Below are 20,330 nucleotides of genomic sequence, written 5' to 3'. Positions count from 1 at the left end.
GAATGAAAATAAGTATTCAAATCCAATAGGAGGGTTCTAAGCAGGGAAGTTAGCAAAATATCAAATAAGCGTCATTTTAATCAGTCGTGATGATGTTAAATCAATCATTAGAAAAAAATAAATGAAAAATGTCAGACAATTGAAAAACATGCCAAAAAAATTAAAAAAAAAAACGATTCATAAAGATAAATGAAACATGTAAATTTATTGAAAATAAAAAATAAATATATGATATAAAAAAAGAAACAGACAAAAAAATACCGACGACTGACAATTAACATTAAAGTTGGTGCCATCGTCGATTAACATTATTATCTAATAATTTATTAATATTATTTAATTGATTCAAATGATCATTCCTATATTTAATTGAAAATAAAAGAAGTTAATAAACATTATGTTTTACATGTTATGATTACATATTATTTATTCGTATATTTTCAATATATGATATATAATATTAAAATTTTATGTCCAAAATTATAAATAAAAACATTTAAATTCTACATCGAAATATATACTCTATTCGTCTCACAAAAATGTATTTATTAACTTTTCAAAAGTTAATTTTTTTAAACTTTGGACATAATTATTTAAAATATTTTAAATAATTAAATTTTATAAAATATATATTTGAAAACTAATTGATCGGAAGTTTCTAAAATTTATTTTTATATATTTTTAACACTAATAAATTTTAAATAATAATTAGTCAAAATTTTAAAAAATGGAAAAAAAAACCGATAGTAAACATTTTATAGGATAGAGGGAGTACAAACTTAAAGTTTATAAGAGGCGCGAACATTTTTATTTAAATTAAATAATATTATATTAATATGTAAACGGATTTAAATGAACGATCCTTAGATTTGAGACATCCACCCATCACCCATGGCTCTTGTCCCAGCTTCACTGGTTCAAATCAGGCATTTAAATATTTTTTAATAGTATAAGATGATAATAAAATAGTATTTTAATTTTTTTAATTTATTGATAATATTTATACACTCTATAGACACATTTATTCTAACTTAATATATTTAAAAGAAAAATATTCTTTTTTATAGTTAGGATCACCGAATAGATTCGACATTTAAGTGTTTTGATATTAAACCTCTTGAATCTAAGGATGCGTTTGGTTCACGGAATGTAAGATTACCAGTGAGAATAAAAGATTACCAGTGAGAATAAAAGATTACCAAAGAATAGGATTGCTGGGAATGTTGTATTTTGTGTTTGGTTGTTTAGCAGGAATGTTAGATTACCGTGTTTGGTTAAATGAATAAAAGATTATTGGAATATATATTTGATCAAATTGTCTTTATTATATATTTGTTTTTTAATAAGTTGGAAAATATTTATATATTTTCTTTAAAAAATTTAAATATCATAAAATTTATATAATTGTTTTTACAAAATTAAAAATATAAAAAGGTTTAATGAAAGGGTAAAATTTTATTTTAACCCCTGAACTTCATATAAAATTTTAATTATATATTTTTTTTTGTAAATCTAAAATAATTTAAGGATAAATTTATAATTTAACATTCGTAAAATTTTTATTATTTAATGATAAAATAATGATATTTTTGAAAGAAAAAAATTTAAGGGCATTTTAGTCCAAAATACCGGTAATTCAACAATACCTAAGGAAAGAGAGGTAATGATATTCCCGGTAATATACCCAAAAAAATCTATTATTGGTAATGTAAGATTACCGGGAATGATATTCCTGGTCAACCAAACGGGGGAATGTGAATTTCATTCGTATGGTATTCTCACATTCCCCCAACCAAACACACCCTAAGAGATTGTAAATAAACTTCCAAGAAAGCACCAAATTTACAGCTCTTCACAGCAAGTTACCTAGCTGTCATCAGACCATGAATCGCAAAGCCCTATTAACACAGGCATGTGCAAACCCAGCTGGTCTCTTGAAGATAAGCTCATGTCATACACTCTCACATTATATGAAATATTCAATTTTAAATAGTATCTCTTGATTTGCTCGTTAATTTAAAAGTTGTCCCAGAATATGCTAATGAAAAAATCTTCACCATCTTCGTGGATATTTTAACAAGTTTTCTCACATTATTTTCATCTGAAATTATAAAATAATTATAGCAATGTGAATTCACAGGAGAAAAAAAACAACTATAATTGTAATAATGTTGAGATTAGATTCGTTTAGATATATTTTTCTACCATTAATGAGTCGCTCCGCCGTGGGTTCTTCCATGCGCTTCCTTCTCCCTTGCATTAGCGTCGAGGAAGTTGATTTCGACGATGAATGTGGTGAAGATTACGACTCCGATCATCAGCTGGCTGAGGCTGAGGCTGCGGCGGCGGAGGAAGGACAAAGTGAAGGATCGGAAGAGAAAGGGTGTGAAGAAGGGATCGATTCAAAGGCGGAGAAGTTCATAGTTCAATTTTATGAGCAAATGAAGTTGCAGAGACAGATTTCTTAGTTGGAATACACTGAAATGCTGAACAGAGGCGCCTCTTGAATCTTGTGGTCTTCTGCACATATCTATCTTCATTCACAATTTCTTGAGTAAATTAAAGGAGTTTTTATAGTATGAATAAGTTGATTGCAAAATTGGGTGTGGTCTTTGATTATGTTGAACTATTAGCATATAACCTATCAAATCAACCTTCGGTTGTCATCAATTTCACCAAACCGCCACTACATTCAAATCTTAATTATGATCTTTAAACTATTTTCCATGATAAAATTCAAATTCACCACTAATATAAATTTGAACCCAACAATTAATCCAAATAATGATCAACAGTAAATAAAGCCAAACAAAAAGAGTAGAAAAATAAAAAAGACTGTGTCTTCCTTAATTTATGATGTTTTTTTTATAAGAATCGAATGGTTAAATGATAGTAAAAAGAACAACATAATTCAAATTTAATGGTCACCTGTGTAGATCCAACGAAATTTGACTTGGGACATTGACTTTACATTTAGAAACTTAAACCGACAAAAAGAGAGGGAGTGAAGAGGAGAAGTTTAGTGTCATTGTTGGTCGAAAAATAGTGACGATCATTGGTGATGATCGGTGACGATAATAACGACAATGAATCTTTAATTAAATTTATTTTTTTCCTTTTTCTTTTTCTTTTTCTTCTTTCAAGTTTTATAGCCTTTTGATATGTTCGAGAAAAAATTAGGTAACGATATATGAGGAAAAATAATAAATTAACATGTCACGTTAGATTGATGTGATCTAGGTAATGAAATGTTAATGTTGAGTAATTGTTTTGGTACAAATTGAAAATATTAGTGATCATGTTATACGTTTTCAAACTTATTAGCGAAAATAAAAGAAATACGCCAATATTTTAGTGACTATTTAAGTAATTTATCCTAAAATTAATTGAGTATAATTTTTTATATGAAATATGCCCAAATACAATTTCACATCTTTACTCCACAAACAATATAAATCCTTCACTACATAAATGGCGACTCAACTATAGTACTTAACCCCGAAACAATCACTATTTTTCAATTTGTGTGGATATGATCACTCAACTATTTAAATGGTTTTAATATAGTCACATGGCATCAACATTTAACGTGAGTGTTTACGTGATAGTTAACAAAATTGATATAATTAGAGTGCAAGTCCTTGTAAAGTTACGTATTCGCGACGCTCTAACACCTTGCTTTATTTTCTTCCATTTTGGTCACTACTTGTATATGATTTGTTTCCTTAGATTTTCATTTAATGCAATTTGATCCCGATTCTATTTTTAATTTGTCTAGTGCCTTAATTTGAGCATTAATTTGTCTAATCCCCTAGATTTTAGAATTAATCGTTGAGCCAATTCTCACACTTGTTATCAAGATAATACATATGTTATATAACTTTTTCAGGTTTAGGCAGAAAAATAAATCATATACAAGTAGTGACCAAAGTAGAAGAAAACAAAGTAGGGTGCCAACGTCGAGAATACATAATCGCTCTAATCATACCAGTTTTGTTAACTGTCAAGTAAACACCTCCGTTAATTGTTAACGGCAGGTGACTATATTGAAAGTTTAAAACCATTAAAATAGTTCAGTGGTCATATTGACACAAATTTGAAAATAATGGTCATTTCGAGACCAAGCCCATAGTTGGGTGGTCATTTATGTAGTTTACCCTAAATATTTATATCATATAAATTCACATGTTCATTGATTGGAACTTTGTTGGCTGCTAACCTATCCATAAATAAAATAAACAGCAAGTCCCATCCCATCCTTTTGAAATTTAAAAACAGCGGGATAGCCGTTAGGGTTTAGAGAGCGAGAGATAGATGATGATAGGAAGTGGAAACAAGGGCGGCTTTGGTTTCTCATGGGCCGATGAGGTCGAGAAAGAAGAACAAGAAGCAGCCGCCATTGCAGTTGCAGCAACCGACCAAACACAACAGCAACAAAGGCAGCAGAAGAAACCAAACCCTTTTGGATCTGCAAGGCCCGGGGAAGTTGTTCTCCATGACAAAGGGATTGATTGGAGTCAACTCGATCTCCATCTTCATTCCCCCTCTCCTTCATTGTATGCTATTTCTCCCCTTCTTTACATTTCCTATTGGGTTCATCTCACTTGCATTTAAGAATCTCCTAAATTTTAATGACATTAGCAAATCACCTTTTTCTAAGAATATCAAGTGATTTATTCTTTACAATATAGAATTGATGCTATTTGTAATCGATTTGTTGCTTGAATTGATATTACCAGGAATGGATTCCATCAGAATGAGAAGTTGAAGAGACAAAGTAGCCCCCAACTTGTTACATTAAGTCCCCAGATTCAGAGTCCCATATTGTGTGCTCCACCACTGAGATATCCACCAAAGTATGTCGCTGGCATTCTCTACGAGCATTGGGGTTCCACCACTCCAAGTGCGTCGCATCCTCCACATTGTAGGATCCAGAAAGGGAATAGATCTTCGGGAGGTGGAGAGCGCAAGTTCACAATGAGGAGGAATGACTTCGTTGAAGCCAAGGACGAACAGCAGGGGAAATTTTTGGAAGGAAAGGAAAATTTTCATGGCAGGAATTCACTTTGTTTGCCTCTGGTGAACCAAAACATTGGAGACCCTGAAATGCAGAGTAACAGGATGTCATTGTCTGCCAATGGGATCAAGAGGCAACCTACGAACATACAGGATTCGGGCATGGACAAAATTGTCAGGGCAACGGAACAAAAACGGCAAAAGGTCACCAAAAAGCGCCAAGATTTGCCCAAAAAGCAGGTAAACAATGGTGTTCACCAAAAGAATTTTGACAAGTTACAGGCATAACTATAGTGTTAATGAAATTCATGATGGACCCACAGTCTATTTTATCAGGCGTAATCATATATAATCAATGGCTCTATAGTGTATTGAAAATTCATGATGGACCCAGAGACTTGTTATCAATAAGTTCGTATCATTTTTGTTTTAAAAGCAGCTTCACTTTTGATGAAACGACGCTCCTACAACTTCCTGTAATTAAAGTTTTTAATTATGTTGAGGTTAACCAAATGCGGAAAATTCTTATCGAGTAAAGGGGCACATATAAGAAGAAAGTCCAAATTTGAAGGACTGCTCTAGCTTGTACAAAGTCCTCTACTACTATCGCACCCAAGCGCTTTAATTCATATCTACGCCTAGCCATTGTGACGAACTTGACTAGATCATGGCACTGGGTGCAAAATCAGTCCTCAGACACATGGCTGAAACTTGGGCCGCCCGCCAGTGCATATAGTGATCTTCGTAGTTTATATGAATGTCGATAGGATATTCTTCTTGATAGTGAATTCATCTGCTTTAGCTGGGCTTATAGACTGCATCATAAACAAAAAACTCATGGTTACGACAATCACATGTAACATATGCTTATAAATACATTTTAGCCACCTCTAGAGGTTTGTTTATTAAAGGAATGGGCGCGCTACTTTCAGGGCACCATCCTATTCATTACTCGTAATCATCGAACCACCAAAACATAAATTTACTTTTAACAGTAATCCTTACCTTGTCAAGCATACGCTGCAGCCGCTTGGTTCCCTCTTGGGATAATCAGCACCTTTATCCAAACAGCTTTTAGCAGCTTTCAAGAATATCTTTCCATAACTGGCAACCAGCAACAGAGAAACAAAGACATGCAACAATTCTTTGATATAAAGAAAATTTAAACAGGAAACTATGAATTGACAAGCCCATCGGAGAAGACTCGAGAGAGAGATTGAATACCTCTCAGTGGAACCCTTGAGCTTCTCAACTTCCCCTTCAATCTTCGAGAAGACTGCTTTCTTCTCATCATTGCCGGCAGCCACAAAATCCTTCACCAGTGCATCCAAACTAGACAAAATACCAGCCTAAGCAAAGAGAAGGGGAGAACAGTTAATTTCAAATACAAGTATAGATAATGATGAACATGACGTACTAATGATGAACTATTTTAACCTTTGAAATCAGCTGCCTTTTCCATCACGACTGGTGCCACACTTCTCATTGATGAAAGAAACAAAGTCATCTAGATCTCTGCCACCATTGTAGTCTTCACCAGCTTTGTTGCTTTTTGGAAAGAATTTCAACGTTGGATACCCACTTACTCCGTATCTGCAATTAAAGGCCATTTAACATCCACTGCTACATTCCACAAACGTTTAGAAACCATTTATTAAGGAACATTGAGCTAACTGGTTAAGTTTACATACTTCTCAGCTAGATCCTTGTGCTTGTCAGCATCTAGATTAGCTATCACAACATCTTCTTCCATTTTGAATGCTGTTGCTACCTTTTCATAGGTCTGCAGAGACAAGACCAAAGGGTTAGAAACGATTAATTTCTGTCAAAATAATCATATACCTTCTTCATTCAGCAAAGAAATAGATGCTTACAGGAGCAAGGTGTTTGCAGTGGCCACAGCTGGCAGAAAACCAACCCAGGACTCAATCAGAACACGTTAAGTAGAAAAGATGGAAGCAAAAGAATATCGACAGCAAAACTTGATACACATATCATGAGGTCCTTAAACAGTGAACCTAAGGTGGAATAGCTGCACTAGAAGAAAGCCCTTAACCTTTACGGTATTTTTTTGCAAAATAGTCATTTAAAAAGAAGAAGAAAAATTGCATACTTACCAAGGTGCATAAAACTTAACCAACACTTCTTTGGTCTCATCAAGGACAACCTGAGCAAAATTATCAGAATTTAGCACTACAACATTGGATGGCAAAGCGCTATCTTCACATTGGTCCCTGTAAAACAGCACACGACGTTAGAAAAACTTTTTTTTTGGGGGGGGGGGTGTGATTGGGCATCAATCTACATTCATCAAGTTCAACTTGTGGAGCACAACAACAATAACTAGAGACGGAACTTCTTAGAAAAAGCAACCGCAACTAGAACTTGTGCCGCGAAAAAAAAGAGAGACAAATTACCTCCTTCAGTATTGACAAACTCAGCAAGGGCCTCTGCAGTCCGTGGTCCTTCATATCTAAATAAAACAGTTACGATCTAATAAGAACATGATTTTAATAGGATTATTATACCAAGAATTAATATCTTTTTGTATTTTAAAATTTGAAATTTAGATTTTAAGTTTAAGAATTATAAAGTTAAGATTAAAATAAATTTTATGATATAATTCAATTGGGTCGAAGTGAAACTTTTGCTCAGTCCTAACTACTAACAACCACGGAATAGGAATAACCACGTGGAAAAATAAGAAACAAACACGTGGCAAAGATATATTGGAAGAAACAACAAGAAGCTCAGGCCAGTTCTCATGAAAACGTTCGCCAAAATTTACTCTTGAAGCCCAGTTTCGAAGCACCTAACTGAAAAAAACGATCCATTTGAATTAAAAAAGCTGCCTCAATCAATCTCCCATTATCTCACGCATAAGTGTTATACATTTGGAATCGAAGATCTGATAAGCATTTTTGAACATTCGTTGAGTTTCGCGGAGATCCGCTTTCTCTACTGATCTCCAATCCATGGCGCTTCCAGGAACGATGCGACTCTTTCTGTTATTCGCTTTGTCTTTCGCGATCGTCGTCGTTGCAGGGTACGCCCTTCTCTTTCTCTCTCTACATTTCCAAAAAGAATGTCGTCTTTTTATGAGCATGAGAGAATGCGGTGATTACTGTATTTGATGCAGGAAAAGTTATTACGATATATTGCAAGTGCCGAAAGGAGCATCGGATGAGCAGATCAAAAGAGCGTATAGGAAGTTGGCGTTGAAGTATCATCCTGATAAGAACCCCGGTAATGAAGAGGCCAATAAGCGATTTGCGGATATCAGCAATGGTGAAATTTCTCGTCCTTTATTTATGTTTTTTTTTGGGGGGGGGGGATTGTTTTGATTGGTGGAATTAATTTTTATTATGAATGATTAGCTTATGAAGTGTTGTCCGATAGCGAAAAGAGGGGCATATATGATAGGTATGGAGAGGATGGCCTGAAGCAACATGCTGCCAGTGGAGGCGGAGGAGGAATGGGGGTTAATATACATGACATTTTCAGCTCGTAAGATTTTTGAAGATTTCGTTCTTCTATTTATATCGCATTGCGTGATCTTGTTGATAGCAATATAGTGATCATTGAAATTCTATGGTAAGTTAATTGTACTCTGCATATTAATGCATCTTAGGTGTGTCACAAGTTTAGGTTCCTTATGGTGGAAGATAATCTTTATTTCATAGGTGATATTGTAGGAAATTATAAAAAAAATGTTAGTTATGGACTTGTATTTGGGATATAGCGTACATTATTAATCATTTTACCTTTAAGAACAGTCTACTTGATCCTACATTCACTTAGTTTATATGTAGATAGCCATAGTTTTTTGTTCACCTTTTATTTGTTATTTTATTCTGACTCCTTATTGCTGACAAGATAAAGCTTTCCTTCAGGTTTTTTGGTGGGGGCACGATGGAAGAGGAAGAGAGAATTGTGAAGGGTGATGATGTAATTGTCGAATTGGAGGCAACACTGGAAGATCTGTACATGGGAAGCACTCTTAAGGTGAGAAGTTGTGTTCTCTAGGATTTGTTATCCTTAATCCAAATCTAGTTACTGATCTTATTTTGGTCATCTTAAGTAGTGTGGACTCCATGATTTTGGCACATTATGGTTGTACCTTATTTGATGAATTAATGTCTTAGATAAGTTGGCTAATGGCTATTCTATGAACATCAATGTGAACGTATGCATATATTATTTAGTCTTATAACTTAACATTTAGGCAGCAGGTTTGTAAGCCAAAAATCACATTTACCATTATACTTATGCTTTCTCTTTATATTAGTTTAAACACTATATTGCGATAGTTACAATAATTCGTGGATAGGAACTTCACCATGCTTATGTGTTTTGTGTATTTGCAAATGGAAAAGTTAGATTCTCTTCGTCAAAGCGAATTGTCTATCAGCTATACAGCATCATAGGGTATGGAATGATGCACAGCAAGCCATGTTATGGTCAGTCCTAGCTTATCTGTAGTTCTCCTCGTCTGCTTTGTTAAAGTTGCTCGCTGAAGTGCAAAAGAACTGTTGGGTATCATTTGGAATAGTGATTTTACTTGGTGAATTTTCATTTTGTTTAACACTTTTATGGTTTCCTAGGAAGTTAGTGGATCAACAAATTATACATAGATTATCATGAAATGATGATGACGATGATGGACGTATGATATATTTTTTTCCTTGTCCTTAATTCTATCTTTGGTGGGGGAAATTTGAGGGATCTAGTAGCAAGGCGCTTGCTCTATTCCCCCATTTGCGATCTTTCTCTTAAATACTCTTATAAAGAAGTAGCATTGATCTAGAAATTCCCAGGTTTGGAGGGAGAAAAACATCTTAAAGCCAGCTCCAGGTAAGCGACGCTGTAACTGCAGAAATGAGGTCCATCATAGGCAAATTGGTCCAGGGATGTTCCAACAGATGACTGAACAGGTATTATGGCTCTTTTTTTTTCTTTTTCTTTGATATTAAGTCTCATATGCGATCTTATCTTTTATCTTGTTTCCCGAGCCTTTTACAGCGATAAAATTATCATCTACTTTGTTGCTTCGATGGAGCTTCTTCTTATTAGTCTCTAATTTTCTTTTCTCAGGTTTGTGAGCAGTGCCAAAATGTCAAATATGAACGAGAGGGGTATAATCTCACTGTTGATATCGAAAAAGGAATGCAAGATGGACAAGTATGTTTAATTAGAATTTTTTGCTTTTGTAGTTTTCGTAAATAATGTTCAAATTTATAGTCATACTTAAAATCTAAGGAAAGTGAAAGAGGATAAACTATTATGCGAGATAAAAAGTTTATTTTATGCCAATTTTTGGTTGCAGGAAAAGATGTTAATACTTAATTGTACCACCATTATTTTGTGTTCTTTCTTTTATTTTATTTTTTAAATTTGAATTTTAGGATGCTCCTTTCCACTTTATGCTAATCTGCTGATCTGTCTGCTTTCATCATCACTTAAACACATTGATGCGCAATCAAGAAAGGGAAATTTTACATGAATCAGGGTGTGCCGACTTGTGCTTTATTGTTTAGTATTACACTGGAAAACGAAAATATAGAATTCCACTTTTGTAAATTGTCTCTGAGAGTCATTCATGTCATGTGTACATGGAACACATGATTTTTATGCAGATTTGTCATTCGATGATTTCAACAGAATTTCTTATCCTACATCTATGCGATGTCATGATTTTCATTTTCTTCTATTTTTACACTGCACAGTAGGAGTGGAATAGTAAGCGAGTCATTCTTGTTGCTATATTTCGAATAATGTTCCCGTTGCATTTTACAGGAGGTGGTATTTTATGAAGATGGCGAGCCTATAGTAGATGGAGAACCTGGAGATTTGAAGGTTAGTCTGAAAATAACGATTTCAGAAAAACTCTAAACCCTCTTCCAGTTATAGTGCTACATACTGTTGCGCGTTGAGCTAGGTCAATAGATTCTTTTTCAGTCCATAATCCTATGCAATCTTTTAGTTAGTATATCGGAATTTGCTATTCTTGCTCACATAATTGCATATTCGCATTCGCATACGAGTAAGACTATTACATTTTCTACAGTTCCTCATTCGCACAGCACCTCATGACCGATTCAGAAGGGAAGGCAATGACTTGCACACCACTGTCACTATAACCCTTGTAAGCCATTTTTTATGGTATATGTATATGATGTATCAACCTTTCATCTTCACTTTCTTTTGAAATGGAAACTATGTGGTAACTTTTGATTTGAACTTTACTTTCACCAGGTTCAAGCTCTTGTTGGTTTTGAGAAGACCATTAAACATCTAGATGACCATTCAGTGGACATTGGCTTTAAGGTAAGCATGCCATATCCTATTCTTATCTTGATCAAACCACTAACCAACGGCTCTCCTCTCTGCCCACACCGGTTGAACTGCCCGGAGCCACCAGATCCCACATTGTAGACCAACAATGTCAAAATTATATTTATTGGGGGAATAAATTTGTATTTGCATATACAGGGTATAACTAATCCCAAGGAGGTGAGGCAATTCAAAGGAGAAGGAATGCCATTGCACCTCAGGAAAAAGAAAGGTAATCTCTATGTTACACATGACGTTTTATTCCCTGCGTCGCTGACCGAAGACCAAAAGTCCAAAATCAAAGAACTTCTAGGCTAGGAATATAGCATATGAGATTTCTTTCATCAAAGAAACTAGGAAAAACTGGAGGGTTTCTGATTTTTCTTCCCTCTTGTTTTCTTTCTTTGTATTTCCTCTCACTTTAACAAACACTCTAATACGTTAAATTGTCTAGCAAATAGTAGTCGTGTATGTATCGAGAAAAAAATATACTATTTGTGGCATTTAGTACATAATCAACAATGAATAATTCGGTTCTAGTGGTTTTTGTTTAGCCATGCTTTTAAATTCATTCATCCATACATAGAATATTAAAATTTTCAAGGCCATTTGCATGTTTTGCTTAATTGATAAGTATTAATTTTCTATTCTTATCGTATTATTATTATATAAAAAATACTTTTTTATTATTGTGTTCACTTGAAATTTAATTTCTTTTAATAATTATTTATTTTATTGATTATGTCCACCTTAATATTTTATTTGTGTACACCCCATATATCTAGTTAATATATGTGTCCACTTTTATCCATCATTGTCCCAAATTCCCATCTTCCCTTTTTTGATGAAGACTCCTTACCAAAACTTTATTTTTGGTCTGTCTTAACAATACTTGGCTCTATTGGAATAAAAATATAGTTTTTTTTTGCTTAAACTACACGAGTGACCACCAAACTATAGTCATTAACCATTTTGACCATTAACGTTTAAAAACGATCAAACAAACCACCCAACTACTTAAATGATTTAATCTAACTATTGGTCATTAATTTTTAACACAAGTGATTATGTGACCGTTAATATAGTTGACATAATTATATATTTAGTCCTTACTATTTATGCATTATATCAATTTAGCCATTATTTTAATTCATTCAAAAAATTAATCTTTCAATCTGGAGGTGTCACGTGTCACCGCCTGTGTTAATTTTAATATTTTAATTAAATAAAATTTTAACTAATCAAGTGGTGTCACGTGTCACCACTTGTGTAAAGGGGAAAATTTAGAATAGAAAGTGGTGACACGTTTCAACAAATTGAAATGGTTTGGTTCAGTGTTTCTAAGCACTTAACCATCTCTTGAATGGCACCCCTTGGAAGCTGTGCTCCTGACCAGGGATCGACTAGTAGCTTTGGAATGAATATTGATGAGGTTTATCCCTTTAGCGACCATGAAAAAGAATCAAGTGACAGTCACTTTTTTTTCCTGGTGAATTTGGCTAGATGTTTTGAAGCTTTGGCTCTCATCACTCGCACTCTTCGCATAACCTAGAATGCCTATAATCTACTTATGGAAAGAGAGGAAACAAGACTTTCGAAAATTATACTCCTCTACCTCAAAAAAATTAAGGAGACAGTTGGTAACATTTGGATTATGATGTTCATTGACAAATCATTCATTTTGATTTGAGTTGAGAACCGTAACCGGTGATCTATGATGTATTTATAAACGATCGAAGTCATTAGTGTTAATGTTAGTGTCAGGTTTAGAATCATTATGATTATTTGTAAGTTAACAAGTTAGATAAATTTGTCCGTCGAACATTAGATTATAGATCATGTAAGTCTACTCAAAGTCATATAAAAAACTTATAATTGTCTAAAAATATAAAATTCTGAAGAAAAAAAATTCATAGATTTCAACACAATTCAACTTGCTACTCATAACTCTAGTCATGCTGCTGACTTGTTACTTTGGGCCTTAAATTTTGGTGGTGGGGAACAATCATAATTTGGGGTGACACATAATTGATTTTGAAATAGGGTTAAACGTCAAAAATGTGCTCAACGTATGTCTTTTTTTTTAGTTTGGTGCTTAATTTTTTTTGTTCTAATTTAGTGCCTAATATTTCATTCCGAAACTCATTTTGGGTTTGATCGTGACAGACCATTAATTTTGGCCGTTAAATTCCTCGTGCCATTATTCTTTCTTTGTTTTCCTTCTCCCATCGTGCATCGTTCCCATCTTTCAAAAGGGTCAACGTCGTTCACGTCGTGGTTCATTACCGGTGAAGCCATCCATTGCCCTGTCATTCCCACGTTGCGATCATCGTTCACTTTTTCTTGTTAATAAATTCGTGAGTTACGCAGTGGCGGATCTAGAAATTAAAAAATAGGGGTCCAAAATTTTAATATCCTATTCTAAAAAAAATTGGGTATGCAAATTTTCTTATTTTTTTCTATTCCTAATAACAAATTAAACTAAATTTAACACTTTTCTCAAAATAATGGGTGTGCAATGGCTCCCTTAGAGAGCCATGCACATCCGCCCCTGGAGTTACGCCGCCGCCACACTTCGAGCTCGTGGCTGTTCAATGGTGGCTTCGTGAGGAAGAGTTAAACTAGTGTGTTCTCTCTTGTTGGGGTGCTGCTACCATCGTTTGACAACACTGGTTTCACACATGTGGACTGTTGTTATTCTTGCTATGCTACTGCCGACCGTTTAATTCGTTCTCATTGTTGGGGCTCGTGTGTGGGAGGTCGAACCGACCAGTTATGGCCGCACTTCGTTTTTTGTTATCGTGTGTGGAAGAGTTATGGCTCGTGTGTGGCTTTGTGTGTATGAAAAGGTTTCATGGTTACTACGGTTAAATGGTTTGTTGTCTATGGAGGTTTCGGGGTTCAATCGGAGAGCATTGGAGTATGAAAAGGAGAAATAGCAGCCGGGGGAGTTGAGCCATGGAGGGATGTTGGAGAGTGACGGGGAAGAGAATGAAGGGGAAGGGGAAGAGATGGAATTAATTTATTATTATTATTATTATAAAATTTATTTTTTAATATTAAATAAATGTCATGTGGCATTTAACGGCTGAAATTAACGGTCTGTCACGGTCAGACCCAAATTGAATTACGGAATAAAACATTAGACACCAAATTAAAACAAAAAAAACGTTAGACACCAAACTGGAGAAAATGACATACGTCGGACACCTTTTCGACGTTTAAGCCTTTGAAATATCTAGTTGAAGTGGAAGAGAGACCATCAGCCAATGAAGTGGAAGGTTTTCAGCGAATAGCAAAGCAGTCCAAGATTCGAACTTCATTGGATGTTGTTTCTCACTAATTAACCAATAAGATTTAATTTTCATTTTTTAAGCATCCGTTAACGTGAAGTATTCAGGAGATTAGGTGAAATACGTGACTAGTATAATGTATAACAATGTGAATAAACAAATGCAGACTCGGATCTGAATAAGAATGATTGAATAATAAAATGATGCTTTGAACAAAGCAAATCCCAGCTACGGGATACTGGAAAGGAAAAAGAAACAGAAGAAAAAGAACAAAACATTCTTGTAATTTTACCTCCATCCACAGAATAAATAGGCTAAAATTAAGGGTTGTTGTGATCACATGATTGCAGCAGCACATGGACATGGTGGTATAGGTTAAGGTTTAGATGAGCTTACCTGTCACCGCCATCATCATCGTATCTGCACACCACTTCTCCTCTTTCCAATGTTCCCAACATTCAAACATCCAGGCCTCACGTGCTCTTTATTCTTCTCTCACCAAATGTGGCTGAAAAGCAATAATACACAAAAACAAATATTATATATGATAATGTTAACCAAAGTAGATTAAAACAGGCAATGTTGGTATTGTAAATTATTTGCGACTTCAAACTTTTACCAGTTTTTCAAATTTTAAAGAGAAGAGAGAGGTTGTGAAGTGGAGGGCATCTTTTCTTTTCTTTTCCAACTTTCTTTCTTTCTCTCCCGACTCAGATTCTGATTTATATTATTTCTTATTTCTTCTGGGTTTTATAAAAAAAATGCTTTGAGGTATTTGTTTGTATGATGAGTGGCCGGTCATGCGAAGCTAATTATGGAAGGCGTTCCAGCTACTGCTATGTCATGTGGTTCCACAGATTTCATGAGCAAAACTAAAAAGCGGGAAATTTCGGTGCATAAGTGAGCTGTGTTTCGTCATGATGAGAACATGTTAGGATTTGTACGCTGTCTTCATATAAACTACTATATATATATGTATATATATCTTTGAACTCAATCCAATGACAAAGGAAAAGGGACGTAGAAGAAATGAAGGAAAGCAAAACCTTTGAGTAGAGTGGAAGGGCAGAGCCTAATATTATGGACAAAAAGAGCCATTGATAATGGTAGTTATATGCCAAATGATGATCAAGCTGACTAGTGGCGAGGGAGAAATGTGTCAAAATGATGTGGTTTATGAAAGCCAAATTGTCCTATTGATTTTACTCATTGACTTCTTATCAGAATTTGCACGGTGACGAGTACTTCTTCAGCTGCCACTGTAAAGTGGTGTCAACTTTTATTTTAGGGTAAATTGCATCAATCATCACTGAACTTTACTCTTTCTCCTATTTCACTCACCGTACTTTAAATCCATTAAAGTTTCTCACTGAATTTAACATAATTGCATTTTTGGTCGCTAATTTGTTTTCTCGATAAACGACGTTATAAATAGGAGTGTTCACTGTTCGGTTAAAAACGAATTAACCGATCGAACCGAAATTTCAGTCTGTTAATAGTTAATGGTTTTTTTCAAATTTCAGTTTCGGTTAATTCGGTTCGATATTGATTAATTAACCGAATTAACCGTATTAACCGAAATGATTAAATATTTAATATTATATATATATATATTATTTAGCTTTAGGGGTGTTTGAACTCAACTTTTAATGAATTAACATACCAAATTAACTGAATAAACCAAAAAATATTTAATATTTAATATATATTATTTATAAATTTTGGTTAATTAGGTTAATGGGGAAAAATCGATTAATGAAATTTGGGTAATTCGGTTCAGTCGATTAACCGAATTACCCGTTTGAACACCCCTAGTTACAAATGAGTTGTTATATAAATGCAAGACGACGTCGTTATGGTGAAATTTTTATTTTTCTAAAATGGCGTCATTTTAACGCCATTAAATATTTAACGGTTAAGTGTCAAAAAATGCTAATTGTATTAAATTCAGTGAAGAAATTGAACGAATTTAAATTACAATGAGTGAAATAGGAGAGAGTAAAGTTCATTGATGATTGGTGTAATTTACCCTTTATTATAAGGCAACGGAAAGCATTTTTTCTATTAGGGGAAGTAATTATGATCCCTTGATCTTCTCGTATGAATAGACCCTTTTCTTTGTGTGTTGTAGTTTAATGGAACAAAAGGTAGAAATTCAATGGTGAAAAATACTGTACGTGTAGTAGGGGTGACAAAATTTTCCGGCGGAGAAAAAAAAAAGGATCTTTTCTTTACAAACAGAGAAAATGAACTCTGCCTGGAAACATCACGAGAAGCTATTTATAAATGACCTGACATTGATTTCCAGGAAAATTCAGCAGCTCAGTGCCTCGTACTTCACTGAAATTGGACGATTAAACCCGGCTTGTGATAGCAGATTCCCAACTGCAGCAAGATCCCTGCAAAATACACCTTGAAACGCATTTGCATTGGATGTAGTTGTTATTGCTGCTTTGTTTTCACTCGAATTGACCCCATCTTTGCAACCCGAAAAATCCGAGAAATTTGTCGAAGAAACGTGACTATTTCCAGGTTCCGATTTGGAAGTCGAATACTGGGATTGCTGCACCTGGATTGCAGCCTGTGCTGCTTGTAAAGCAGCTGCAGCTTTCTTCCTTTGCTTCTTAGCCGCTTCTTCATCCATAATAGTAGCCATCACGCTCAAATAGCCCTTCTGAAGCAATCTACAAAGAAGTGAAGCCGACATCTTGGCTCTGTCTTTAACCGGATCGAGGTCACGCTCATCGGTCAGCTCACATCGATCAATGAAGCTAATAGCTTTATCCTGCTTGTGCCTTAAACATAGCAGCAAATGTGCCCTCTCTAATTCAGACCTTGAGCATCCACGCTTCAAACCAATCAGTGCATAGTAATCAACATTTGCAGTCTCACCAGAAGCAACCCTTTGCTTCAACCGTTGAATTTTAGCCGTTAATGCGCAAAGCTTCCCCGGAATCTCCCTGTAACTTACGTCGCGACGTTTCAAGGCAGGACCTGGAAGCTTCCTATCTCGCAGTATGGAATTGTAAAGGATTTTCAAGTGTTCAAGGTCGTGTAAACAGTCGGGCAAACACCTTATGGTTTCCAAAAGTGAGGCCCTGGTTTCAAGTGCTTGAATGGAAGTAGGGTCCAGAGCAAGGGTCTTGTTACAATCCGAAATTGAATCCGCTATGCGACCCGAGGCCTTGTAGGCCGTGGCTCGATTCATGTAACATTCTGCAAGGAACCCCTGAGGGGCATGGCGGCGACCATCGACAATTTTAGAGAAATGGCGAATGGCTTCGGAGTATAGACCGGCATCCAAGGAGGCGATGGCGGCAGTTCGACGGCGGACGAGGAGCTTGATGTGGGATAGAAGGCTGGAAATGTTTTCGGACTGGGAGACAGAGGTGGCATTGCGTGGTGGTGGCGTTGCAGTAGAGGAGACATCGGCTGTAGTGATAATGGCGGGGAAGGAGAAATTGTCATCGGACCAGCAAATGCTTTCGCGGCGGAACGCGGCTGAGGCTAGGCGTTTGCCGGTTTGTAGCAGAATCATGGCGTCCTCCATTAAGCCTAGATGGCAACATGCTTGGCCGAGAATCAAGTACCTGATAATCAAAATCATTATTAAAATTACTTAGCTGCCCTTTATGTACCTAATTTATTAGTGTATTAAAGGCAAACTAGCAAGGCATGGACTTTAAGCAAAGTGAAAATGCTAGGCAAATTCCAATAAGGCTGACGGTGTTCTGTATTTAACTATTTCATCAAAACTAGAACACAAAAGGAGTGATTATTTTACCTCCAGTTCCCTTCTTTCTCGCAATTTTTACGCAACCCAGCCATGACCTTCTTCTTCAAGTCCGAGACAGGGAAACACTTGAAAGATGAGTCACGACCCGGTGAGTCAGAGGACGAGTTACTAGAAGCGAGAAGCTTGACTCGCTCCCTTGAAAACATCTGAGACGAGTTATCCGAGTAAATCGAGCCCGAGTCCTCACTCGACATGTTGAGACTGGGAATAAAATCTTGAAGCATGTCAGCAACGTCCCAGAATCGTCTCAGACAGAGCAGAGATCTCGCTTTGAGTTCCAGAGCGATCTCGGAACGAGGCGAGAGAGCCAACGCTGCATCAAGAAGAACGAGGGCCGAAGCGATGTCGTTTGGTTCTTGCGTAGAGATAAGGCACCTGGCATCCTTAATGTACTTATCTACAAGCTGCATACAGATCAAAAAGAATGAAAACCCCATTTCACATTTCAGAAGAAATAAAAAGAACGAAAGTCAATGGAGGTAAAAAAAAAACCTTTCTATTGGTAATCCACCAGTGTTTCTTCTGAACGGTGCCGCTGGAACATGGAGAAACAGCCATGCTTGCCTTTTCTTTGCAGTAACGCTTGTTGAGGAAGTATCAGAATCAATCGACCATAACCTCTCTCTTCCTCTCGAAGCTTGGACCTTTTCTTCACGTCCCCAAATAAATGAGAAGGAAGAATCTCTGCGTGTGTGTATATATAGTGGGGAAAAATGAGATTGTGACCCTGTGGGAACAATTGGATATAAAATAGGTTCGGTATTTGAATTTGACCCTGAATTAAATATGTTACTATCGGTTAAGTAAATAAAAAATATAAAAATTACAATTAGGTATAAGAATTTTCATTTATACCCTGAGTTATTCGAAATCTAATCTAAAATAAATATTAATTCGATAATTAAGTACGACCAGCTGCCTTTTAAAACCAAAAACTAGAGATGGCTTCCTATCCTTTAAAAATAAATTTTAGTAATGGTCAAATTCGGTAGAAGGTACTTGTACTTTATGGATTTAATTTATCTTTTATAATGTATCTTTTTATTTCTAAAGATGTGTATTCTTAATTTTAAGTTTAATTTTTTGTTAATTCCATCAAATAATTTCACGTAACTTATTGTTTCGTACAAGTTGATTGTGTCACATGTCTTTAAATTGTTATTCACATTTTATATTGGTCTTTAAACTTTTAAATATTCCAATTTCATCCCTAAACCGTGACTATCATTCTTAATTCATCCTCAAAGTTTTAAACATTCCAATCTTATCCCCCAGACTACGACCCTATCATTCTTAATTCATCCTCAAAGTTTTAAACATTCCAATCTTATCCCCCAGACTACGACCTCTACTCTAAATTGGTCCTCAAACTTTTTTATCATTTCAATTTCATCCCAAACTAAATGTATATACTAATCAAATCCATTGTTAATAAAATCGTTAGGCCAATTATATTATTTTATGTTTGAAAGAATTAAAATTTAGGTAAAACTATGGTGGAAACCAATTATATGCTTGGATAAATATGGGGATGAAATTGGAAGATTCAAAAGTTTGGGGACTAACTTAGAATGAGGTTTATAGTTTATGAGTGAAATTAAAATATTTAAAAGTTTAATGACCACTTTAAAATTTGGAGTCATAATTGGGGACGCAGTGAAATTAACTCTTTTTGTACAGTTTTTTTTTTGCATATTTAAGAAACTATAGAAAATTAGAAAAAAATATTTGCTTAATTATATAACAAATTTCAGTGAATATGTGACATATTATTATATGTCTAAAAATAGTCTAAGAAATTAATTAAAAAGTTGACACCATGACTAAATATCCATATTTTTAAAAGTACATATTAGAAGTGATCAAATTATAATGAGAGTCGTAATTAATTT

At 35.0% G+C, this 20,330-nt stretch overlaps 2 protein-coding genes and 1 pseudogene across 2 annotated transcripts; 1 reads left to right on the top strand and 2 right to left on the bottom strand.

Moving 5' to 3' along the window:
• Nucleotides 1-5,729: 5,729 nt before the first annotated feature.
• LOC120199472 lies at nt 5,730-7,993 on the bottom strand (annotated as a pseudogene).
• On the top strand, nt 7,992-11,756 carry LOC120199632 (dnaJ protein ERDJ3B-like). Its single transcript, XM_039200664.1, has 10 exons — nt 7,992-8,062; nt 8,156-8,304; nt 8,394-8,523; nt 8,910-9,021; nt 9,834-9,950; nt 10,111-10,197; nt 10,813-10,872; nt 11,084-11,161; nt 11,272-11,343; nt 11,509-11,756. The coding sequence occupies exons 1-10, from the start codon at nt 7,992-7,994 to the stop codon at nt 11,665-11,667; spliced, it is 1,035 nt and encodes a 344-aa protein (XP_039056595.1). The 3' UTR covers nt 11,668-11,756.
• Nucleotides 11,757-16,781: 5,025 nt separating this feature from the next.
• Nucleotides 16,782-19,127, bottom strand: LOC120199631. The gene is made up of 3 exons (XM_039200663.1): nt 18,931-19,127; nt 18,427-18,842; nt 16,782-18,232 (listed from the first exon to the last, which is right to left on the bottom strand). The coding sequence occupies exons 1-3, from the start codon at nt 18,994-18,996 to the stop codon at nt 16,957-16,959; spliced, it is 1,758 nt and encodes a 585-aa protein (XP_039056594.1). The 5' UTR covers nt 18,997-19,127; the 3' UTR covers nt 16,782-16,956.
• Nucleotides 19,128-20,330: the final 1,203 nt, after the last annotated feature.

Source organism: Hibiscus syriacus, unplaced genomic scaffold, assembly GCF_006381635.1.
Source record: "Hibiscus syriacus cultivar Baekdansim isolate YM2019G1 unplaced genomic scaffold, ASM638163v2 tig00005459_pilon, whole genome shotgun sequence".
Taxonomy (NCBI): domain Eukaryota; kingdom Viridiplantae; phylum Streptophyta; class Magnoliopsida; order Malvales; family Malvaceae; genus Hibiscus; species Hibiscus syriacus.
Note: the sequence above shows the minus strand (reverse complement) of the source record. Positions and strands in the feature narration are given on the sequence as shown.

Coding starts and splice junctions, on each gene's coding strand:
- LOC120199632 (XM_039200664.1), top strand. CDS start 7,992: ATGGCGCTTCCAGGAACGATGCGACTCTTTCTGTTATTCGCTTTGTCT. Junction 8,063..8,155: donor GCGATCGTCGTCGTTGCAGG/GTACGCCCTTCT, acceptor TATTTGATGCAG/GAAAAGTTATTACGATATAT. Junction 9,951..10,110: donor TCCAACAGATGACTGAACAG/GTATTATGGCTC, acceptor TTCTTTTCTCAG/GTTTGTGAGCAGTGCCAAAA.
- LOC120199631 (XM_039200663.1), bottom strand. CDS start 18,996: ATGGCTGTTTCTCCATGTTCCAGCGGCACCGTTCAGAAGAAACACTGG. Junction 18,843..18,930: donor GGTGGATTACCAATAGAAAG/GTTTTTTTTTTA, acceptor ATCTGTATGCAG/CTTGTAGATAAGTACATTAA. Junction 18,233..18,426: donor GAGAAAGAAGGGAACTGGAG/GTAAAATAATCA, acceptor TTTGATTATCAG/GTACTTGATTCTCGGCCAAG.